The 26820-nt window shown below is 38.9% G+C and overlaps 2 protein-coding genes across 2 annotated transcripts; one reads left to right on the top strand and one right to left on the bottom strand.

The window, feature by feature from the left end:
* Nucleotides 1-274: 274 nt before the first annotated feature.
* Nucleotides 275-3904, top strand: LOC145166166 (G-type lectin S-receptor-like serine/threonine-protein kinase At4g03230). Its single transcript, XM_079085093.1, has 7 exons — nt 275-1667; nt 1755-1832; nt 1997-2205; nt 2296-2506; nt 2605-2842; nt 3181-3331; nt 3407-3904. Exons 1-7 carry the CDS (start codon nt 311-313, stop codon nt 3704-3706), a joined length of 2544 nt encoding a protein of 847 aa, XP_078941219.1. The 5' UTR covers nt 275-310; the 3' UTR covers nt 3707-3904.
* Nucleotides 3905-8499: 4595 nt separating this feature from the next.
* On the bottom strand, nt 8500-8913 carry LOC145163814 (uncharacterized). The gene has a single exon (XM_079082568.1). It carries the CDS (start codon nt 8911-8913, stop codon nt 8500-8502), a length of 414 nt encoding a protein of 137 aa, XP_078938694.1.
* Between the last annotated feature and the right edge of the window lie 17907 nt (nt 8914-26820).

The following is a 26820-nucleotide window of genomic DNA, read 5'->3' as shown; positions in this document are numbered from 1 at the left end:
ATTAATATTTTAAATTCGAATTCGTCATTATGTTAAAATGATTTTGTAAAAAAAATTGTAAAACAATTGTGTAATGGTTAAATCATCATGTGAAATCAAGGTTGAAAATGTAATGATTTAATAATGCTAGATGTTGAAAAATGTAAATGTTATATGATGTTAATGTGTTGACGAAGAAGACTGGGTCAACGAAAAACAATGAGGAGACTGAAAATAACAGTTATATGGTTGAACCTTGGGTACTTACCTTGTTATGCTTATGTTTGTCCAAGTATGGTGTTCATAATTTGTAGGAATCAGCATAATCAACATGATTGTAAAAGCTTCTGATCATTTCTTTTTCTTTTTCTTTTTGTATTTGTTTTCCATTCCTTCTCTGTCATCAGGAGCTAATAATCCTTTAGCTGTGAATCAAGTTCTGTCTGGATTCCAGACCCTTATCTCTGATGCTGGAAATTTCGAAATGGGTTTCTTTAAACCAGGTCAGTCTCCCAATTTTTACATAGGAATTTGGTACAAGAACGTCAGAACAACTCCTGAAACAGTAGTCTGGGTAGCAAATAGAGAGACACCCATCTCCGATGCATTGTCTGCTAAATTGCAAATTGTAAATGGTAACTTAGTGCTCTTAAATGAGTCAAACACCCAAATTTGGTCAACAAATATAACCCCAACACCTACACCCACAACTTCTGCATCGGTAGTTCTTCTTGATGATGGTAATTTAGTTTTGAGATATAATTCAAGTTCAAGTTCAATCACACCAGTTTGGCAAAGTTTTGATCATCCAACCGATACTTTCTTGCCTGGTGGCAAATTGGGATACAACAAGCGTACAAATACTAAGCAGATTATCACTTCATGGAAAAGTACAGAAGATCCTGCAATGGGTCCCTTTTCTTTAGAGGTTGATCAAGATGAGAAACAGTATGTGATTAAATGGAATAGAAGTGTAGAGTATTGGGCTAGTGGATCTTGGAATGGTAGAATCTTTAGCTCCTTACCTGAAATGAGATTGAATTATATCTATAACTTCAGCTACGTTGACAATGAAAACGAGAGTTATTTTACATATTCTTTATATAATGACTCACTTATTTCTAGATTCGTCATGGACGTCACAGGGCAGATTCGACAGCTGTCATACTTGGAAACTTCAGCTCAATGGAATATGTTTTGGTCTCAACCTAGAGTAGTGTGTGAGATCTATGCTGTGTGTGGGGCTTTTGGTAGTTGCAGGCAGACTGAATTTCCATTCTGTAATTGCTTGAGTGGCTTCAAGCCAAGATCAGAGAGAGATTGGAATCAGAGTGATTTCTCTGGTGGGTGTGTGAGAAAAATAGAATTTAATTGTAGTGTTAAGGATGAAAAACCTGGGTTCCTTGTAGGTTATCTCCCAGTTAAATCGGTTTCCAAATTTCTGGAAACAGCAACTCCAAAGGATGAAGCGGCATGCCAAAGATCTTGCTTGGATGACTGCAGTTGTGAGGCATATGGGGTTATCGACAATAAATGTCTACTTTTGAACACTGAGAGCTTGAATAATATATCAAGTTTCTTTCTTTCGGTAGATCCTAATAATCTGACATTTCCATTAAAAATCAAAGTTTCTGCGTCCGATCTTTCTAACAATACTGCAAAAATCAATACCAAAGTTCTAGTAGGAGGTGATTCTTGTCTTTTTGACCCCTGCAGACTATACAATATAAAACGGTCTTTAATCACTTTTGAAAAAACTTTATTTTTCATCCCAGGAATCGTTTCAGGATTTTGTGGTCTTGTGTTTCTTTGTAGCATTGGCATTATATTCTACAGAAGGACGAAGAGAAAAGGTAAATGCAGAATGCTACGCTTCTTTCTCTCTAACTCTGTTTTATTTCTTTTAAAATATTATAATCATTTTATCTTGAAGTTCAAGTATTGTAATAATAGTTAATGGTTTAAAACAAATGTAGCATGTTTTGTCTTGTTTATTTGATTTTAATTCATGTATCAGGAAGCAGAGATATAGGGGGGAATTTTGAACTTGAGTTTCAAGACAATGGAAGAAATGTTAGATATTTGGTAGATCCAGGGATATTAAGTGCAGAAGAAAGAAAAGGAATCGATGTACCTTTCATTGAATTCAAAACCATATTATCTGCCACCGACAATTTTTCACTTGCAAATAAACTTGGTCAAGGGGGATTTGGGCCTGTTTACAAGGTAACAACTCTTTATATTAGCATGTTATCAAATTATACTTATATTGGTGAAAGATTGCTCTAATTTCAAAATGCAAATTTATTATATTAGGGAATGCTTCCTGGAATTGGTGAAGTGGCAGTGAAAAGGTTGGCCAGCCAATCAGGACAAGGGCTTAAGGAATTTAAAAATGAAGTTGTCTTGATTGGCAAACTTCAACATCGCAATCTTGTTAAGCTCTTGGGATACAGCATGAAAGATCATGAAATGATACTACTTTATGAATACATGCCTAATAAAAGCTTGGATCGTTTCATATTTGGTTAGTTTCATGTGTATCTTCCCAATCTATTATTATAATCTGTGAAGAACTTCAACTCTGAAATCTAAAATCCCGGGATTTGATGGAATTTTTGGCAGATAGGACGCTTTCTGTGTGTCTTGATTGGGATTTACGGTTTGATATCATCATGGGGATTGCTCGAGGACTTTTGTATCTTCACCAAGATTCACGATTGAGGATTATTCATAGAGATTTGAAAGCAAGTAATGTGTTATTAGATGAAGATATGAATCCAAAGATTTCAGACTTTGGTTTGGCAAAGATAGTTAAAGGACGAGAAACCGAAGATAATACCACTAGAGTTGTTGGAACCTAGTAAGTACTAATCTAAATCATATGTTGAAATCTAATAAAAAAGTTTATATAATTCTAGGTAGTACTTTTGGTATGATGGAATAGGAGAAAGAAGTAAAATTTTCAGTTAGTTGGAATGAAAAGAAAAAAAAATGTTCGTTTTGTCACATGGATTGGAACAATAAAACCTTGGTGTTGGAAACCCCTTTTGATTACACCTTAATACAGCATTAAACAATTGAATTAGAATATTATCTTTTTAGATAACAAAATAATATATTTTTTTATTATAATTTTGTTTGGGTTTTTATTAGTTTTTATTATGTTTAATATCTTCTTGATGAGTTCTTATTATACAGCGGTTATATGTCTCCCGAATACGCGTTGGACGGATTGTTCTCGGTAAAATCTGATGTTTTTAGCTTTGGAGTAGTTTTACTGGAGATTATTAGTGGGAAAAGAAACACCGGTTATTATCATAATCAACAAGCCTTTAGCCTTATATCCTATGTGAGTTTTCTTAAACCCGTATCTTCTGTTAAAAATTCATATTTTTCTATAAAACTAATTATGGATGCATTTCAGGCGTGGGGTTTGTGGAAAGCGAAAAGGCCACTTGAATTAGTGGATCTAGCATTAGTGGAATCATGCAACTCGATTGAAGTGTTGAGATGTATGATTGTTGGGCTATTGTGCATACAAGAAGACCCTGGAGATCGGCCAACAATGGTGAATGTGGTTTTAATGTTGGGGATGGATATTGAGAGCCTACCGGATCCTAGAGAACCAACTTTTGTGTCAAAAAAAAGTATTGATAGGTTGCCATCATCTTCTAGTAAGTCAGAAATTAATCAGCTGACTATTACTCAAGAAGAAGGCCGATAAGAAAATGGAATCTAGTCAATTTTTTGTTTTATATAATAAAAAATCAAATGTAAATTTTAAAAAAATTAGAACTTATAAATGATGTTGGAGGTGAGCATGGTTCGGTCCGGATCAGTTTTAGATTAAGGGCATGTTCCACAAAACTAGCTGGTAGCGGGTAATATTTTGTTAAACGTTACGTGAGATAGCTTTTGGATTTAGAGCATTTTGTTTAAACTAAACGCTAAAATCATGTAGTGTAAAACAATGTTTATTGTTCAAAATTGAGCGTTTTGTGATAACTTAACAATTTGTGAGAACTTGAGAACTAAACGTCCGCAGTTGAGAACTGCGCGTCTGCAGTCATATGGACTGCGGACGCAGATATCCATGCATGCATATATATGAATTAGCAGTCATACAGACTACGGACGCAGATATAACTGAGGATTCATATATATGCATGCATGCATATTTATGATAATATTTTTCAAAAAAATCAACAAATCTTTTTTTGACCCTAGATATAGCTTAGACGCTGCATTTCCTTATTATTAGTTGTTTTGGTTTTGACAAATAATGAGCAGGTTAGGAGTAGGGATGAAAGTAGGTCCAAACCCAGACCAGATGGACCCGGACCCGAAAAACCCGGAACCGGTTAACGGGATTTTGTAGAACCGGAAACCGGACCGGTATATAGGAACCGGTTCCGGGTACGATACTGGGTAAAGTGGGTCTAGAACCAGAAAACCCGAAAACATCAAAGTGGGTAGGTTGGAACCGGATAAAGTGGGTTTAGAACCGGAAAACCCGAAAAAAAACGGAAGTTTTTGGTAATTACTTACTACTTAGTGGGTTGAACTTTGAAAATTTACATATTATATCCCGACTTTGGGGGACTGTAACTCATTGAATATGAAATCAAAATTGACAAAATTATAGTGTAAAATCATGTACAAATTCTAAACTACACTCTGGAAAAAACCGCATCTCAATCCGACTTTAAACAAATGAGATATGCATGTGTTAACATTTTCACATAATACAAAGTACAAAAAGAAATAGTTGAAAAGTTGAAATTTTTCAGTTTCGATATCCCGACTTTGGGGGACTGTAAATCATTGAATATTAAACCAAAATAACAAAATTATAGTCTAAACTCATGTACAAACTGTAAAATACATGTTGGAAAAAACCATATGTTAATCCGATTTCAAACGAATTAGATATGCATGTTTTAAAACTTTCACAGAATACAAAAAAACTGAAAAACTAAAAACTTTCAGCTTTGATATCTCGACTTTGGGGGACTGTAAGTCAATGAATATAAAACTAAAAATGTCAAATTTATAGTCTAAAATCATGTGCAAACTCTAAACTACACGTTGGAAAAAACTGCATGTCAATCGAAGTTGAAACGAATGAGATATGCATCTTTTAAATGTTTCACAAAAACCGGTTCCGGCCCTAAAAGTGGTTCCGGTTCCTAACACTGGTTCCGGTTTTTAGACCCGGTTTACCCGGACCCGATGGACCCAAACTCGGATTACCCAGAACCCAGATAAAGCTAATTTTAAACCTGGAACCGGAATCGGTTCTATATATTCGGGTTCTGACGGTTCCGGTTCCGGTCCGATTCTGGTTCTGGTCCGGTTTTCCGGTTCTAAATCTCATCCCTAGGTAGGAGTTTTCAAGTTCTCGCAAATCTTTTGGTATCAAAAGAACTTTCCTCTCTTTATCTTTCTTTCTACCCTCTCTCTTTCTCTCTCTCCCTCCCCATCCCTCTCTGTGTGTGTGTGTGTGTGTGTGTTTGTATGTGTATGTATATATATATATATATATATATATATATATATATATATATATATATGTGTGTGTGTGTGTGTGTGTGTGTGTGTGACATCCAAATTTCCAAACCAAATTTTTCATTTTTAAATTCATATAAAAACATTGTTCATAAAAAACCATCTCAAGAAAATCACAAATGTCCAATACAGATCATCATCAAAATATCAGAGTGTCCTAAAATATCTGAAATCATAAACTGCAGAAGAATTTGTACAATCAAGCTTCGCCTTCCCGCGATCCTAAGAAGTACCTGAAACACATTTAATCAACAATTGTAAGCACGAAGCTTAGCGAGATCCCCAAAATACCACATACAACACAACACAAAATAAATAGCAGTGGGTTATTAGCAACCCTGGAGACTACCTGAAGTCTCGGTGGGCCAACAGCATGTCATGTGGGTTATCAGCAACCCTGGAGACTACCCAAAGTCTCAACACACACATTAACACATATTACAGTAATAACACATAGACCTAGCTGGTCGTTACACACACACACACACACACACACATATATATATATATATATATATATATATATATATATATATATATATATATATATATATATATATATATATATTCTATGATACAAGTAAGAATAGTGAGGAGACTCACCTTGCACAGATGACTGATAGAACTTACACCCAAACTGTCGGAACTAGACTCCCCCTAATAATTACATCAATTAACCCTAATTAATAATTAAGTTAAGTTTCCATACTCCATTAGTCCCAAGCCAAGTTTGATCCACGTTTAGGGAAGAAGACCATTTTGCCCCTTCCAAGCCCCAAAAACCCTCATAAATCCACCTAAGGCACAATTTGTCAAAAAAAGTCAACGAAAGTCAAAGGTCAGCACTCTGACCATTACGAGTGGTGTACTCAGCTCTACGTTGGGTGTAGAGTGAAAGGCAAGAAAGGACCAGGTTTGCAACTAGCTACGCTGGGCGTAGCCAGAATTACGCACGACGTACATGGCTTATCCCAAAACTCACTTTTTAAGGTCTTAATCATTAAGACACTTTACCCAATCCTTAGATCTGACTCTAAAAGGTATCCTAATCCATAAATTCTATGACTTTATGCCTTTGCATGGATAAAGAGAGCCTAATCCCAAAACCTTAACATTTCACTTCATCAAAAACTCCATAACTCATAAATAGAAGAAAGGAAAGGGCCAAGCTAGCATTTTTATGACTCTATGCACCCTAAAACGTCTTAAAGAACAGCTCATATGCTCTGGAGTATTCCATACTATCAAATATCAAGGTTTTAGAACAAAATGAACATAAATCTAAGCTTAAACAAGATCTAGCAAAACAAGCTCCAAGGTATAAACTTTATACCTTCAAAAGATGAATAAGGAGATGTAGATTTTGGATCCAAAAGCTTGAATGCAACACCACTTCTTTAATGATCTTCCTTCACTAACAAAAATACTCAAAAATCACTCACAAGCTTCAAATCCCACTCACGAGGGCTAGGGTTTCGATTTTAGGGTTTAGAGGAGTTGAGGTTGGTCATAAGAATGTCCAAGGGGGATTAAGATGCTTAAATAGGGGACACAACCCTAAAAATTTTAGGTTAAAGAGTTGCACGAGTACGCCCGGTGTACTCACGTGTACACCCAGCGTACTCCTCCTCCTCCACGACTCTAATGTTGACTTACGCCTGGCGTACAAACCTTGTACGCCCAGAATAAGGGGCTTAATTGTAAATAAATTTAAATACTAAGGGTTGAAATGGAAATACTTGGCAATGGGTGTTACAATTCTCTCCCACTAGAATCAAACTTCGTCCTCGAAGTCAACCTCTACGAATAGATCAGGGTAATGCTCACGCATCTCAGACTCAGACTCCCAAGTCCACTTCGAACCTTTCTGATGTTGCCACTGAACTTTGACCAAGTTCACTAACTTGTTCCTCAAGGCCTTCACTTTCCTATCCAGAATCCTCACCGGTCTCTCGATGTAATTCAGGTGACCATCGATATGAATGTCCTCCAAAGGGCCCACAGCAATCTCATCGGCCACACATTTCCTTAACCGGGAAACGTGGAAGGTGTCATGAAACTGGCTCAACTCCTCAGGCAACTCTAACCTCTATGCCACCTTTCCCACTCGGGTTATCACTCTGAAAGGGCCAATAAACCTGGGGACCAACTTGCCCCGCTTCCTAAATCGGATAACACCTTTCCAAGGTGATACCTTCAAGAGCACCAAATCTCCAACTCGAAACTCCAACTCAAAGCGTCGCCGATCTGTGTAACTCTTATGGTGGCTTTGGGCCGTCAGCAACCTCTATCTGGCCTGTTGGATAAGCATTATCTCAGTGCTCCCCATGACTCTCTGTCCGACCTATCCCCAACAGATAGGAGTCTGACACTTCCTCCCATACAAGAGCTCTAAGGGAGGCATGCCAATGCTCGCATGATGGTTTTTGTTGTATGAAGACTCAGCCAAAGGAAGTTAGGAGTCCCAGCTCCCACCAAAATCAATGATGCAGGGCCGCAACATATCCTCAAGCGTCTGAATTGTCTGTTCACTCTGTCAGTCTGTCTACGGATGATAGGCGGTACTGAAATGTAATCGGGTGCCCAAATCCTCATGAAACCTCTTCCAAAATCTAGAAGTAAAACGAACATCCCAGTATGACACTATAAAATTCGGTACCCCATGACGTGCTACAACCTCTCAGACATAGATCTCGGCCAATTTCTCGGTAGAAGAGCTATCATGTATGGATAATAAGTGAGCACTCTTCGTCGAACGATCAACTATCACCCATATAGCTTCAAATCCCTTCGTAGTCTTCTGAAATTTTATAATGAAATCAATCGTGATATGCTCCCACTTCCACAGTGGAACCTCCAAGGGCTGCAACTTTTTGTGAGGGCGCTGATGTTCGGCATTGACCTTCTGGCAAGTCAAGAACCGCTCCACAAACCATGCCACATCCCTCTTCATACACGGCCACCAATAGCTAGGTTCAGGTCAAGATACATCCTTGTAGCCCCCGGATGAATGGAGAATATCGACTTGTGGGCCTCATCCATCAACACCCATCGATCCCCACCAGCATACGGTATCCAAACCCATCCATGGAGAGTCAATAACCCCTTGTTTTCGATATCAAAGGCTGAAATATGGCCAACCACCTGCTCACTCTTCCGATTCTCCTCCTTGATGGCCTCCGACTGTGCATCTCTGATCATCTCCAAGAATAGAGTCATCACTGTCATCCTCAAACACACATCCTGAATCGGGGCACTGACTGCACTCCGGCTCAAGGCGTCGGCCACCACATTGGCTTTGTCCGGGTGATACAGAATAGAGTCACCTCCTCTCTCTCTCATGTTCAGATTAGGCTGATCCATAAGATACCGCAGACTCTTATGGTCCGTGTAGATAGTAGACCAAACCCCATAAAGATAATGGCGCCAAATATTGAGGGCGAAAACCAACGCCCCCAACTTTAGATCATAGATGGGATACTTCACTTCATGAGATTTAGCTGCGTCGAAGCATACGCAATCACATTCCCTCTATGCATCAACACAACACCCAATCCCGAAATGGATGCATCGCAATAGACCACAAAATCCTCAATTCCCTCATGGAGGGCAAGTATCGGCGCCTCACAAAGCCTCTGTCGAAGAGTCTTAAATAATGCCTGTTGCTCAGTCCCCCATCTAAACACAATATCCTTCCTCATTAACTTAGTGAGAGGAACATCAATCTTGGAGAAATCTCGAATGAATCTTTGATAATATCCTACCAAACCGAGGAAACTCTGTCACACCCCCAAACCAGAACGGCAGAAACGTCTGGGGGCGGATGGAGTGACTTCATGTACAGTATCATAACAGTTGAATAGTAATGAAACATAGCAACCCAAACATTCATACAATGATAACACAAGTTTACATTGTTTACAACACTTTCTTTGTTCAAAAGTTAAATATAAATAACTGAAAAGTAGAAAGACATGAGACGACGATGCTGGCCCTCAAGAAGGGTTGAGTACCTGCTTACTGTTTTCCTGAGAATAGAAGTGATTTTAAAAAGTATCAACAATTAAGTTGGTGAGTTCATAAGCATTTTTGCATAAAAAGGGTTTGTAACCGTATCGTGAAAGATGGTTTCGTATTATTCCAGAAAATCCGATATTTTCTTTAATATGAACTGAAATTGTAAGTAATTCCTTTGTATATTTTCTTTGAAAAGTAATAATGTATATTTCCAGAAAATCCAGTATTTTCTTAAAGGTGAACTGTAGTTTTAAACCCTAAGACCACGATGGAAGTGAATATTGTACAGAAAATAATATATAGTTTCATTTCTTTTAATAAAACTAATGAAGTATAAGCCTCCCGTAAACCAAATAGTTTTGCTAATCTCTATGTGAGTTCTTATAACCATGTTAATATTACTGATATGCCTGAAACGACGTTCTTCAGGCGTCGGAGTCGGTAAGACACTTGTCATCCTATACTTTCCGGTCTAACTGTAGCGAACAACTGAGGTGTGTGGTTGTCAATCCCGTATAGATCTATACACAACGGTCTCGCTCTCCATCCAGGAGACTCTGGTTATAATGCAGGACTTAAGGTGTACGCTAGATAGGTACGGTGAAGGAAAGTCTCACAAGAGCATTAACAGATTTACGTGAACTATGACTCCCTTTTACTCACAAAATAAGATAATTATACCTTCAAATATTTATATGTATTTTCAAAAGGGGTGGTTTGTGGCTTCCAGACTATACCAATTATAGTTTATCCTGTTGGTTTGAAACTATCTATATAATCTTTTATATAAATATAAAGATGTATTCTAGCATGAAAATATGAAATCAAAACATAATATTTTGGTGTTAGAACCCACTAGATTAGTAAACGACTATAATGTAACATTTTTACTAGTAAAGCTATCTTTTAATATAAGTTCCCAAAATCCATGTAGTTTTACAAATCATAGATTCTCTTATGATTTTATAACATAGATTATGTTTGTTTTAGCAATATGTAAATCATAAATATTTATACCAAAAACCAGTATAAACCATAACTTATGTAAATAATATTTTATCTTCAACATAAAGATGAAAAACATGAAATTATTTGTGGGATAAGCAAAGTTTTACTTGTATCCCCCCCCCCCCCTAAAACATGGAAAAGCTTGAAAATATGGGGGTATGAACTCACCTTGTGTTGGTTTATGGGTTGTTTGGAGTGATGGAGTGAAAATCTCAAGCCTAAACTCTTGGATGAGTTGATGAACTTCCTTGGAAAGAATATTTCCCTAAGAGTTTTTATCACATATTAGTATGTGTAAAATAATTTGAATCTATCAAGAAAGTGATGTGAAACACTGGATGAATGGGATAACTTACCAAAAACTCTAAGGGAAAGCTTGAAGAGTTAGTCCTTTAGCAATTTCTTGCTCTTGTTCTTGAGAGGAAAATTTGAGAGGATAAGAGTGAAGTTGGAGAATACGAGAAATGGTGGAGTATTTGTTTACTGTGGATGTTAAGGATGAAAGGAAAGATGGGATATGTGCTTGGTAATCTGTAGGTTAAAACATTGTTATTTGGTGGGTCTTACGTGGGTTACTGTGAGTGCATTGGAAATGGAAGTGAAATCACATCCTAGAGTCAATTTTCCTTGTCTTATTCACACTCTAGACCACAAACCCCATTAAATTAACCTAGTATGAAGTTGTTTGCGGTCTTGGTGTGTCCTATGGAAGGGTTTACGGTTCATGTATCTCTCATTGAATGTTTTTTCGGCCAAAGTGTGGTCTACTAAGGGTGTTTACGGCCAACATTGATCCATTAATGTAGTTTTCGGTTCTAGGTACTTGGTTTTGGTTTTGTTTTCGGTCTTGAGTCCCCCATGGAAAGGGTTTTTGGTCCTAACTTGTCCCCACAAGGGTATTTTCGTCCATAGTGGCCATAAAGGTAATGATTATTGTGTGCTATCTTGTTGACTTGTCAAGGATGCATTTAAACATGATTCCATAAAGCTTATTTACACATATTTAAATACATATTTGTTAGCTTATAAATCAATGTATGTATGGCCTTCAAATGTTTTAGGGTGGGTGGGATACTAGGCTAAATACAAATAAACAATATTTTAAATCCATGATTCCTATTCCAATTTATTTGTCTAGTTTTGCCTTGATAAACTTGTTTACTTTCAAGAGGTTATCGTATATATGATTTCCAAAGTGTATACACCCATATATATGCACTTATACCCTTTTGGTTTTCAAGGTTTTATTGTAATAGGGTTACAATTTAGACCTTGCCTGATTCAAATCTTTCAGGTTGTCACATCATCCCCCCGTTAGAGGGAATTTCGTCCCGAAATTAGCATCTTGGCCAGCTCTTGCAACTAGGAGGAAGTTGAGGGTATCTCTGTTTCATCTGGTCTCTTCGATCCTAGGGGAATTTTGGTCCTTGATTGGTGTTCCAACTGACCTTCGCTATTGGTATTTGACCGTGCTCTTTTGGTTTTCCTTCCCATTATCCCCACATGTTCCTCTTTGGGGTTTAGGTTCATGTTTACCTTGATTTCTTCGAGTGGGACTACAAGAGCTTCGGCGGTCAGACACTTATTAGGGTTGGATATGTGGAACGTGGGATGTATGATGCTGAGTCCTTGTGGTAACCGAAGTCTATGGGCTTTTGGACCTATCCTGGCGAGGATCTCAAATGGCCTTATGAAGATTGTGTTCCTGGTATCCTAGGGGTAGTGTTCCTAGACCTTAAGGATGGTACTATTGTTACCAAGGTTAAGGTTACGTGTGGTGCAGCTGGCCTTATGAGTCCTAGGCTGTCTTGGGAATTCTCTTCCTACGGAATTCTGAACTAGTGGGATGTCGACCTTTCCTTGTTTCTTAAAGTTGGCTGAATAGGTCGTCGATTCGGAATAGGGGATATCGATCCTTGACGATGGGTTGGTTTGACCTTTGGGAGTCAATGGTCCTATAGGCAATTCGCCCTTCCTCTTTACAAGTCAGACGGGTGCTCTCTGAGGTTAGAGGCTTGGTCTGATAATTTCCTTACTTATTAGGTCGTTCCATTGACCGGACAATATATGTTTTTGTGTTGGTGCAAAGTGGTATTGGGGGTTAGGCTATGGGGACGGCTCCAAGAGTCGAGTCGATTCCGCACTCAACTTGGCACATGGGTGATATTTCCGAAAGACCTTTTAGGAAGTACTTCAGAAAGGTTATAAATCTCTGGGATACCCTTAATGTATTTTGCTTCTTGTTTCCTATTTCTATTGTGGGCTAGGAGAGAGCGTGGTACCTCTTAAATAGGTACTTATGAGTCTAGATGTCAAGGATGATTCAGGGATTTGTCGTTATAGGTTGAAAGGGTTTCGTTAATCGGTCGGTTAAGGCGAAGGGTCTCTTCGTAGCACAAGAAATTGGTATGGTGGGGATCAAGCCAGTTCATGTCAAATGACGACATTGGACTTCCTATTATAACAGATGTTATGTCGATTTGGAAGGGATGTTTATTTTGAATGATAGTGTGTTCTATGTACGTGTTTTTAACGCTACCAGTTTCATCATTGTTATTACTACTGTGAATATTTTGTACCGGATTTTGGGTGTACTAGCAGTACGAGTATTTTGATATATAATGATGAAATTTTGTAGTCTGATTTCTACTAGGTCTCTCTATGATAGTTTGGTGTAACCTAGTCGTATATAATTAAGATTGAAAAGATAGTCGACTGAGTGGCCCTGCCCTAAATCCACAACCAGACAAGGAACAGTAATTAAGGCGGAATCACGCACTCTTAGTCTATAGATGGCGTATCTCGGGTTTTATAGGTTTTGGGATGGCGTATCTCGGGTTTTATAGGTTTTGGGATGGCGTATATTGCTTGATTTCTTATTACTAGTTGCGATGAGAGAGGCGATAAGCCTGAAACATAGTGTGAGTAGTGTAATCACTAACTCACTAGGTTATATATTAATTTGTTAAATATTAGAGTGACGCATAAGGTGCTCTGCCACCTCGTATGCCTCGTGAGTGGTTTTCTCCGCATTTCTATCCTTGTTATGATTGTCCTAGTTTCAGCTGTAAAGTTTCGTTTTCTCCGGGCATCCGTATGGTGTTCTTGTTCCTCGTAGATATGTTGAATCTTCGCTCCATCAGGATTTGAGTTTTGTCACTAATCTCCATTACTTCATAATGGAGAGCCCGAATCTAGATGTTCGAGCGAGCCTCTTATGTCTGCTCTTGATAGGGTAAGGTTCCTTGATGATTTCTCCAGCTCCTTACTCTTCGGCCGACTGTTGTAGTTGAGTGGCTACATCTACCTATGTTGTTTGTGCGAGAATGGGAAGGTATAAAGAATCCATGAGATTAATAAAGGTATCTCTATTGAAATTTGTATGATGATCCTTACCGGGTCCTCCTATAGTCACATAGTGTATATGGATTATATATAACCTTAACGTATACACTCAGTAATTATAGACCTGCCAATAGGGCTCTTTTAGTTTTCACATAAGTTAATTATGATGGGTTTTGAGCAATTCTAACACTCCTAAGTGTACATGCAACCCTAGAAAACCTTGGATCTATGTTTGTCTAAAATACATGCAAAATACTTTTTCCAAGGTTCATAAACCTATCTAGCATACATGGGGAACTTTAAACATAAAGATGACTAGAATTACATACCTTGTAGTTGTTATGATTCCTTGAAGAACCTTGAGAGCCTAGCACCCCAAGTGTGATGCCTCAAATGTTTCACACAACACCAAATGCTTTGGAATAACTTTAAGAATGTATAACACTTGTAGAAATCGGATTTCCCTCTCTTGTTCTTAGTGTGTAGCTGATTTTGGTGAGCAACATGTTCCTTATATAGTGTGTCACATCTAGGGTTACACCATGTAAACCCTAATGTGGCATGACTCTTCATTTCCATGACCCATGGGTTTGTAACTCCCATGGAGCCTCCATGGAGCATCCAATGGGTTCAACCCAACTTGATTATCCATGGAGTCTTTTAGCCCACTATACAAGTTATGGATGATTTACATAATCAACCCATATATTTAATTAGTCATCTTTTGATCACTTAATTAATTCCAAATTAATTCTTGATCAATACTAATTAAATAATATTATTAATATATTAGAACTTATAATATATTAATAAACCACAAGTGTTATTTCTCTCATTTAGTCTATCCAAATGCATGATGCCATGAAACCCAAATGGACCATGCCGGGTCGGGTCAAGTACATACCAGATATAGTTATGGACTTAGACACCTTATCCAACAGTCTCCCACTTGGATAAGTCTGATAACTATAACTGCAAGTATGACTTCAGGAATCGATCTGCAATCGTAGCTCTTTTCAAGGTTTCTCGGAACTGAGAAGATGATGATACGCCATTTCAGATAAGTGATCATATAATCCTCTGTTCTAGATATCAGCCGGACAAATACATGGAACAATGTCTTACTTTTTGTCCAACAGTTTGTTTCCCGATTTCCGATTTGTTTGAAATAGAACTTAATTGAACACCTCAACTTAGTTCTGACCGGGCCCGGTACATGGGTTAAAACAAAATCATCGAGGGGCCCAGATATCGCTTCTAATCCAAGAAGGAACAGATAAACTTCGACTCATATGCTTGTTCTACTACTTGTTAAATCACACACAAACACACCTTTTATAACATCGAGTTACCAATGCGTTTTCGCACGATCAATGCATAACCAACTCATAGTCAACAAGTCATATCTCTAGGTTTGAAGACTTATATGATATTACCGTCTGGCGATCACTCGAGATAAATTCCATGAAGTGATACCAGCGAGCGTGGGTTGAATCCAATACTCAGAACTTATGAGCACTCATGAGTGTTGAGGCCATGTCCAACATCTTAGACCTCTACAACCAACTCATGACAGTCTTAATTCATATCTACTTCCAACATATGACCGACTGTGGATAATTTGAATAATATGTAAAACACAACATAAATATTATGGAAGTCAAAACATGCAAAAGAAATAATAGTAAACGATTGACAAAAGATAGCAACACTTTACTCATAAATAAACACAACTTTTATTCACCATCAAATGTCAATTACACTTTACAAATTTCAAAATTTATCTAACTACTAAAAGTAATATCATCCTTCAGCCCTATGCTCCTTGCATGTTGGAGATGCTTAACCCTACCCAGTCCCTTCGTGAGGGGATCTGTCGGGTTCTCATCTGATGATACCCTCTTTGGCACGAGGAGTCCTTCTTCTATACGATGTCTGATGAAATGGTATTTTCTGTCAATGTGTCTGGATCTCCCGTGATCCCTTGGTTCCTTTGCTAAGGCAACAGCACTTTCACTATCACAGAAAATCTCTATAGGCTCCTTTATATCTGGTACAACTCCAAGGTCTCCAATGAAGTTCTTTAGCCATATCGCCTCCTTTGCTGCCTTGCTTGCCGCTATATACTCTTATTCGCAAGTTGAATCAGCCACTGTCTCCTGCTTGGAACTTTTCCAATAAATTGCTCCTCTGTTTAAGGTAAAGACCCCGCCCGACTGAGAGCGAAAATTATCCCTATCAGTCTGGAAACTAGCATCACTATACCCTACAACTCTCAAGTCATCACTTCCACCAAGGGTAAGGACCCAGTCCTTAGTCCTCCGCAGGTACTTGAGTATATTCTTTACCGATGTCCAGTGAGCCTTACCAGGGTTCCCCTGATACCTGCTAACCATGCTCAAAGAAAAGGCTACATCAGGACGAGTGCAGGTCATAGCATACATGATCGAGCCTACAGCCGAGGCATAAGGTACTAGACTCATTTCTGCTATCTCAACCTCAGTACTCGGGCTCTGAGTCTTACTCAGTCTAGTGTAACTCTGGATGGGTAACTCTCCTTTCTTGGAATCTTGCATGCTGAATCTCTTCAGCACCTTCTCCAAGTATGTACTCTGGCTAAGCCCAATTAGTCTTTTACTCCGGTCTCTCAAAATCCTTATCCCTAGAATATAGGCAGCTTCTCCTATGTCCTTCATAGCAAAACACTTCCCAAGCCAGGACTTCACTTCCTGCAAGGTTGGGATGTCATTTCCTATGAGTAGTATGTCATCCACATACAATACCAAAAAGCTAACTATACTCCCACTAGCCTTGACATATATACAAGATTCATCTTCACTCCTCGAAAATCCAAAGTCTTTGACTTTCTCATCAAAGAAAAGATTCCATCTGTAAGGTGCTTGCTTTAATCCATAAATGGATTTCTCAAGCTTACACACTTTATTAGGGTACTCTGTACTGACAAAACCCTCTGGCTGATTCATGTAAACATCCTCAACCAACTTTCCATTAAGGAAAGCGGTTTTGACATCCATTTGCCAAATTTCATAGTCATGAAATGCAGCAATGGCTAACAATACCCTAATAGACTTAATCTTGGCTACTGGTGAAAAGGTCTCATCATAATCAACTCCTGGAGTTTGAGAAAAACCCTTTGCCACCAGTCGTGCCTTATAAGTGTGTACATTACCATCCATGTCGGTTTTCTTCTTTAAGATCCATTTGCACCCTACTGTCTTACGACCTGGTACATTGTCAACCAAGTTCCAAACTTGATTATCATACATGGACTGTATCTCGCTGTCCATTGCCTCTTTCCATTTAGCAGACTCGGGGCCTGCCATGGCTTCCGCATAGCTGTTAGGTTCATCTAGACTTACCAGTGTCTCATCATTGATAAGTGTCTCACCTTCTGCAGTAATATGGAAACCATAGTAGTGCTCAGGTGTATTCCTAACTCTTGTGGAACGCCTCAGAGGTACAGACTTGTCAATTGGATCAACAGAAGTTTCCTCCTCAGGTTGACTGCTAGGGTTTGAGGTTCCTTCACCACTTGACTCTTGAATTTCTTCAAGGTCAATTTGTCTCCCACTGTTTCCTTGGCATATGAACTCTCTTTCTCGAAAGACACCCCTCCTTGCTACAAAGACCACATTCTCACTAGGTCTGTAGAAGAGGTAACCAAAGGATTTTTGCGGGTAGCCGATGAAAATACACCTCTCACTTCAAGGTTCGATTTGTCGTGAGTCTCGCGTCTCACGAATGCTTCGCAACCCCAAACTTTAATGTGGGCTAGATTGGGAACTTTTCCAGTCCACATCTCGTGAGGTGTTTTGGCAACCTTCTTTGTAGGGACCAGATTAAGGATATGGGCGGCAGTCTCTAAGGCATACCCCCAGAATGAGATTGGTAGCGTAGCTCGACTCATCATGGAACGAACCATGTCCAACAAGGTTCGATTACGCCTCTCAGCTACACCATTCAACTGTGGTGTCCTGGGAGGTGTCAATTGTGAGACAACCCCACATTCCCTAAGATAGTCGAGGAACTCAGTACTAAGATACTCAGCACCGCGATCGGATCGAAGCATCTTAATGTTACTGCCCAATTGATTCTCTACTTCATGTTTAAACTCTTTAAACTTATCGAAAGTCTCTGACTTATGCTTGATTAAGTAGACATAACCATATCTACTATAATCATCTGTAAAAGTCACATAAAAACGATTAGCATCTCTTGTGGCAGTTTTGAAGGGTCCACACACATCCGTGTGCACTAGATCCAACAAACCTTCACCCCTGGCACAGGAACCTGTGAAGGGTGACTTTGTCATTTTTCCAAGTAAGCATGATTCACAACTATCATCTGACTTTAGGTCAAATGATTCCAAGACTCCATCCTTTTGGAGTTGGCCTATGCGTTTCTTGCTTACATGTCCAAGACGACAATGCCATAACGATGCTTTATCCAAGTTATTATCATTAGTAGAATCAATACACAACACATTATTTCCTACAACAGACACAGCTTCATACACACCATCACAAGGTAATGCTTTAAAATAAAACACATTATTAAAGAAAGCATTTATTCCACCAATTTCATTATCAAAAGAAAAGGTACAACCTTGTTTGTACAAAGCATGAAAGGAAATAACATTTCTTGCCTTTTCTGGCGAATAACAACATTTATTCAAATCTAAAGTAAACCCACTACTTAGCAACAAAGTATAAACTCCAATCTTGGTGACAGGTGAAACTTTCCTATTCCCCATGATCAAGTTTATCTTTCCATGCTCCACATTCTCACTTCTTCTTAGTCCCTGCAAATCAGAACAAATATGAATACCACAACCGGTATCAAGGACCCAAGAGTTAGAATAAGGTGAGTTTTTAGATAATATTGTGTAAATACCTGCATGGTTGGGTTTCACTTTCCCATCCTTCAAATCTTGCTGGTACTTTGGGCAGTACCGCTTCCAGTGTGCCTTTTCATGGCAATAGAAGCATCCAGCCTCTTTTGGGTCAGCAGAAGGAGTGACGAAACATTTCTTGGTTTCGCTAGAAGAGGATCCATCAAGGGTCTTACCCTTGGTACCCTTCGAAGGGTTCTTCCTCTTCTTCCCTCTACCTCTCCCGATTGCCTGGACAGGTGCGGAGTTTGGAGTAGGAGTAGAAGTGGTAACAACCGACTTACCTTTAAGACCTGATTCTGCGGTCTTTAGGAGTCCTTGAAGTTTGCTAAGTGTAAATTCCTCCTTGTTCATGTGGTATGTCATGCGGAATTGATCCTAACACGAAGGTAAGGAGTGCAAAATAATATCTATTGCTAACTCCTCTGGGAATTTCACATTCAACTTCATCAATCGGTCCACAAACCTTTGCATTTTCTGCATGTGGCCCGTGATGGGTTCACCATCTTTCATTCGGGTTGTGATCATAGAGGAGATGATTTCATATCGCTCTTGACAAGCACTTTGATGGTAGCGGTCCATCAAATCCTGGTGCATCTCAAAAGGATAGTAGTCCTCATAGGACTTTTGGAGCTCGGCTGTCATAGTGGCCATCATGATGCATGCCACTTTGGTAGCATCTCTTTCATGTGCCTCATATTCAGCAAAATCCTCAGGAGTAGTAGTTGGCTCAGGTACCTTAAGCTCCTTGTCTAGAACATATTCTTTGTTCTCGTATCGAGTGACCATCCTGATGTTTCTGATCCAATCAGTAAAGTTGGATCCATCAAAGATGACTCTCCCACAAAGATTCATGAGAGAGAAGGAGCCAGTAGGGTTTGAGCCAGGAGTAGCATTGTTGGAAGACATCTGAAAGGAAGAAAAGACAAGTTTAGTTTAGATGTAAGGATAGTCCTTAATAAAACACCCAAATGTAATATTAAGTCTAGGATCCAATCACAATATATTATAACTTATAAGAGGGATGTCGTAATCTAAGCTATAACATATTTGAAAGGTAGGTGAATGACGATTCACCAATTTCCACCACGAAAACGAAATATATAAATTATTAAGTTTTATTTGGTTTTTAGAAACTCCTAGATTCTTTTGAGATTCATTGAAATTTTCAATGGCATGTTTCAATCTCGAGTGTGCCCTTCATGTTTTGTGACTGGGATACCGAGGATCACAAAACAAGGTGTGAAGTAACCATACAAATTACTTGGTACCCTTAATGTTTTTCACTTAATCGATGTCCCGGTTAACCACACGCGCTCCACCGACCTATGAAAAACCTTAAGTCACCCTTTGCCTATCTTGTTAAGTCCAAGTTAGTGTGCCGGTTAACCACACACGCTCCACCAACGACTTAATCAAAGTGCAAAGTGTAATTTCATGGGTTAGCACCTTATTCACATTTTCCTAAAGTAACTAAGATTGGGAATTTATAAAACATTTATTTACTTTATAATAATCATTATACTTTTTAATGAGAATTTTAAGTCATTGTCCTACCCGTTCGGCTAACGACCCTCCACCAGTCAAGGAAGCGGTGGGTGAGAGTGGACACCCATTAAGCTGCCATTTTATAGGCAACAACCTTATACCCCCCTTATAGACCGGCTTCGTGAATGAGGCCTACTAACGGTAAAACGACTTGATCTTATACATATATATATATATATATATATATATATATATATATATATATATATATATATATATATATATATATATTATTAAACTTATAATATTATGAAGTATAAGGGTTGAATTTTAACTTTTAAAATTCTAGGGGTTGGAACTAAATTTTATAAGATGACTTTACATGTTCCAAAACTTGAGGGCAAGTTTTGTAACTTAACAAAACCTTCCAATTCATAACTTATTAGTTATTAAAATGAAGAATCTGCATTTTGTAACTTGTGTGTTCTTTTAATGGAATTAAACAAAGAGACTTTTGGTTATCCATAACTTTAGGACAAGTTATGGACTCCATTAAAACACATAAAGATCGTGAATTCAGCAATTAACAAGTAATTCCTATGATCTATCAAGAACTCATAAGAACATGAATTAATCATATCAAAATTTCAAGAACATATGAACACATATAATCATGTAATTTTGATATTAGCCATTGTAAATGGATTAGAACAATCATTACACCATCTAAAACAAGTTTAATAATACCAAACAGTTTAGGGTAATGTTTCTAGTCCATTTCCAGCAGCAAAAGTCGAAAATCTGCATTCTGAGGCTCCGTCTCGTCGAGTGCACAAACCTACTCGACGAGTAGGATGAATTTGGTCATGGACTCGGCAAGTCCCCCCATGGACTCGGCGATTTCATCATGAAGACAGCAAGAAAATCGACTTTTTTCACTATTTTGCATCAAGTATCAACAAACAAGCCTAGGCTCTGATACCACTGATGGGTTTTGAGCAATTCTAACACTCCTAAGTGTACATGCAACCCTAGAAAACCTTGGATCTATGTTTGTCTAAAATACATGCAAAATACTTTTTCCAAGGTTCATAAACCTATCTAGCATACATGGGGAACTTTAAACATAAAGATGACTAGAATTGCATACCTTGTAGTTGTTATGATTCCTTGAAGAACCTTGAGAGCCTAGCACCCCAAGTGTGATGCCTCAAATGTTTCACACAACACCAAATGCTTTGGAATAACTTTGAATGTATAACACTTGTAGAAATCGGCCTGCCCTCTCTTGTTCTTAGTGTGTAGTCGATTTTGGTGAGCAACATGTTCCTTATATAGTGTGTCACATCTAGGATTACACCATGTAAACCCTAATGTGGCATGACTCTTCATTTCCATGACCCATGGGTTTGTAACTCCCATGGAGCCTCCATGGAGCATCCAATGGGTTCAACCCAACTTGATTATCCATGGAGTCTTTTAGCCCACTATACAAGTTATGGATGATTTACATAATCAACTCATATATTTAATTAGTCATCTTTTGATCACTTAATTAATTCCGAATTAATTCTTGATCAATACTAATTAAATAATACTGTTAATATATTAGAACTTATAATATATTAATAAACCACAAGTGTTATTTCTCTCATTTAGTCTATCCAAATGCATGATGCCATGCAACCCAAATGGACCATGCCGGGTCGGTTCAAGTACATACCAGATATAGTTATGGACTTAGACACCTTATCCAACAAATTATAGTGCCTAAAATGCTCCTATAGTATTTTAATTATATGTTTGATTCTAAAGCTTCTTGGTATACGAAGTTGATAAGTTTTTAGACTTGTTGTTATTGTATAGTATCATAAAATACTCTTATAGTATTTTAAACTATATGTTTGATTCTAATGTTCCTTTGCATGCAGAGTTGGTAAGTTTTAGACTTGTTGCAACACCACTATCACTCCTAAACACATGTTGGTCGTATCTCAAATAAATATAGTTGATCATTCAATATTTATCCCAGATATGATTACATAACTGTCTAGGTTTGACTGTAGTGTCCAAGGATGCATTTAAACATGGTTCTAGGCCATAGTGGAGTTCTAGGTCATAATTCATAAAGGTAATGCTTATTGTGTGCTATCTTGTTGACTTGTCAAGGATGCATTTAAACATGGTTCCACAAAGCTTATTTACACATATGTAAATACATATATGTTAGCTTATAAATCAATGTACTTATGGCTTTCAAATGTTCTCGGGTGGGTGAGATACTAGGCTAAATACTAATAAACAATATTTTAAATCCATGATTCCTATTCCAATTTATTTGTCTAGTTTTGCCTTGATAAACTTGTTTACTTTCAAGAGGTTATCTTATATATGATTTCCAAAGTGTATACACCCATATATATATATATATATATATATATATATATATATATATATATATATATATATACTTATGCCCTTTTGGTTTTCAATGTTTTATTGTAATAGGGTTACAATTTAGACCTTGCCTGATCCAAATCTTTCGGGTTGTCACAAACTCTAAATCTCAAATGGAAACTTTGGAACCTCCTATCGCATAAGCGCCTCTATCTTGGCTGGGTCAACCAAAATACCGTTATGATTAACGAGGTATCCTGGAAACTAAACCTCACGCAACCAGAACTCACGGTTGGAGAACTTGGCATATAGCCTCTCCATCCTCAAAACCCCAAGAATCCCGTTCAAATGCTCCTCATGCTGCTCTCTGATCTTCAAATGGACCAAGATATCATCGATGAAGACGATGATTAACCGTTCCAACATAGGCCTACACACCCGGTTTATGAGATCTATGAACGCTGCTGGTGCATTGGTGAGCCCAAAAGGCATCACCACAAACTCGTAATGCCCATAACAAGTTCGAAAGGCCATCTTCTGAATACTCTCCTCTTGCACCCTCATTTGATGGTAACCAAACCTCAGATCGATCTTGGAAAACCAAGATGCCCCATGAAACTGATCGAAAAGATCATCAATCATCGGTAATGGATAACGGTCCTTTGCCGTCAGCTTGTTCAACTCCCGATAGTCAATACACATCCGGTGCGAACAATCCTTTTTCTTGACAAAAAGGATCGGTGCTCCCCACGGCGAACTACCCGGCCGAATAAACTCCTTTCCTAACAGCTCCTGAAGCTGATAGGATAACTCCTGCATCTCGGGTGGTGAAAGGGGATACGGTGCCTTGGCAATCGGCACCGCAATAAGGATCAACTCGATCCAAAACTCCACCTGTCTCTTGGGAGGCACAACCGGCAACTCCTCCAGAAAAACATCATGGAAATCACGTACAATAGGAACATCAGAGATAGAAATCGATCTCCCCTCGTCAACCCGAGTATCCACCACATATGCCAATAACCCATGCACCCATGCTGTAAACACTACTTCACCCTGGCGGCAGAACAGAAAGTCGATCCTGACCTAGTACCCTTGTCGTAAATGGTAAGCACTCCCCCACTATGATCTCACCCTGTCACCAATTGCCACTCATAGTCAATTTGAGCCCAAACCGACTCAAATAATATATACCCATGATAACACAGATATCTCCCATCGCAATAGGGATAAGGTCTATCAGATACCCAACACCAAAAATCTCCAGTACACAGCCCTGATAGATGTCTGTAGTGGAGACCGCATGTTCATAGGCTATATAAATCCTCAATAGCCTACTCAAGGCCTCACTTGCAATGCTAAAATCATGACAAAAGGATGATGACTCAAAATATCGACTCGCACCTGAGTCAAATAGAATTAGAGCAGCTACGGAGTTCACAAGAAAAGTACCTAACAAGAGCATTATCATAAGCAAACATAAAACATATCAACATAATAAATAAGGAAACACATACCAGCCACAACATCCAGTGCCGATCGGGCCTCCTCTGTTGTCAGCTGGAATTCTCTCCCCCGAGCCCTCGAAGCCTCGGCCATCCCCTATCGGTCTTTGGTAATACGCAAAGTAGTAGGATCAGGAGCCTGAACCATCATCGATGCAAGCTGAGGACACTCGGACATCATATGACCCGTCTTGTTGCAACTGAAGCAAACCTGAAATTCCTTGGGGCAATCCTTCATCGTATGCTCCTCCTTGCCATACATGTAGCAAATAGTCCTTGACCGAGAGGTTCCCTCATGACCATTGCCGCACTTGCTGCAAGTGAGGCCCTTCTGGCCTCCAGCTCTCAAATTAGCAGGCTTGAACCACTTAGTCGTCGGCTGCGACTGAACTGGTCTCCTCTCTCTCATCTCTTTCTTATGGTTCTCTAGCTCGATCTCCCTCCTCCTGGAATTGGTCTGCAGCTCAGCCAATGTCCGATACGAAGTGTTTGCCACGAACTCATGGATATCCTTCCTCAAGATACTCAGATACCGTCACATACGTTCCTGCTCTGATAACACGTGCTCAGGGCTAAACAAGGCCCTCTCATGGAACATCCTGGTGATCTCTGTCACCGTCTCTGTCTTCTGCTTGAGAGACAGAAAATTTTGGGCCAACCGCTCTCTCTCAACCAATGGCACAAACTCATTCCTGAACATCTCAGTTAAGCTATCCTATGTCACTGCAGAATACTCTTCAAGAGAATAGTCCACTGTCACAAACTTCCACCAGTCCTTCGCTCTCAAGCGAAATAGGTTCAGCGGAAAGTGAACCTTCATATTCCCCGAAAAGAAACAATTATAGAAGAAACCCTCAACATCAAAAATCCAACTCATCACAGCAATCAGATCCTTGGTCCCGTCAAACTCTGGTAGCTTCATGTTGTTGAACTCTTTGTATCACCTCGAATCACCCCATTGCAATCTCGCAGCAGCAACGGTTGTGGTGGTTACGACAACAGCAACCTCAGCGATGGCAGCATATCGCTCGTCAAGAGTCTCAATCAGCATGGTCTAAATAGACCTGAACATCTCTGGTATGGCCTTTGTGATCTCCGCGTCCACCTCGGCGGCAACGATCCTATGGATCTCATCATCACTAGCACTCGGCCTCTTGGGGTTGCTGGAGCATGAACCTCGGGTAACCACCATACTGAAACACACAAGAAAATGATCAGAATCAGGCTAAAGCACATACACAAACACTTACACATTTCTGCAAGTCCCTTAGTACCTTAAGATTCCTTCCTGAGTCGCATACGAATCTGGTGCTTTCAGTAGTACGAGCCCAATTATGTCATCCACACCAATCTGTATTTGACTCAGGTCGTCCTCTCAAGACCCTCAGTCACAAGAACTCTATTCCTCAAAGGTATCTATACACTCACCCTGCAGATTCCTCAGAACCACTACTAAGCATCTAGGCACTCATCCTAGACTACTCCCCAACACCGCTCTGCCTCGCAAAGACCTCCTCTATTCTCGTTATTTACTTCGCGTATGCCAATCGCACACGAAACAGTACTCAATAGACAGTCTAATAAATGATTCTACCTCAAGTCCACAACCAAACAAGGAACATGAAGAAAGGCTAAATTAGGCATGTTAAGGCTATAAAATCTCATCCATGTACAATCATGCAGCATACACTAAGCAAATAGCAAGGATAGGTTCAATCTTATAAAAGCAACCTCCTAGGCTAAAGGCATCACAAATCAGGAAACTCTAGCACACACTTCCTGAGGGATCCTTAGCCTATCAACTAGTATGCAGTTCTATTAGTTCATAAGATAACAGATCGACACTACACATAAAATAAGTAGAGATATTTAGGGAAACTATCGCTCGAGCTCTGGTTGATTGTACACACTGGTTCATCCGACTTTTTCTCTTTGAAATTCTTTGTTTCTTTTTCAAACATGTTTATGAAAATCCTCAGATCCTTGGTTTGAATTTGGAATCCCACAAGTGTTCATCCAAATCCCTTAAACCAGGGCTCTGATACCACTTTGTAACATCCAAATTTCCAAACCAAAATTTTCATTTTTATATTCATATAAAAACATTGTTCATAAAAAAAACCATCTCAAGAAAATCACAAATGCCTAATACTAATCATCATCAAAATATCAGAGTGTCCAAAAATATCTGGAAGTACTTGAAGCTTATTGAGTTCCCTAAAATACCACATACATCACAGCACAAAATAAACAACAATGGGTTATCAGAAACCCTGGAGACTACCCGAAGTCTCAGCACACACAGATGACTGGTAGAACTCACACCCGAACTCACACCCAAACTGCCGGAACTCGACTCCGCCTAATAATTATATTAATTAACCCTAATTAATAATGTAACATCCCAAAAATACAGTCTGAAAATTTCGTTCTGAAAATTTCGTTTTAATTCAGTAATAAAACCATAGTCATCATACGTCATAGAAAAATCACAACAATGTATCTCAGAATAATATAACAACTGTCATGTATATCAGAGGATAAACATCCCAGGCTGAACAAATGGTGTGTGCACTGCAATCTTCCTGAGCTCTTCTT

Source organism: Lactuca virosa, chromosome 3 (genome assembly GCF_052849685.1).
Source record: "Lactuca virosa cultivar CGN04683 chromosome 3, Lactuca_virosa_CGN04683_v6, whole genome shotgun sequence".
Classification (NCBI taxonomy): Eukaryota; Viridiplantae; Streptophyta; class Magnoliopsida; order Asterales; family Asteraceae; genus Lactuca; species Lactuca virosa.
This window is presented reverse-complemented; position numbering and strand designations above follow the sequence as displayed.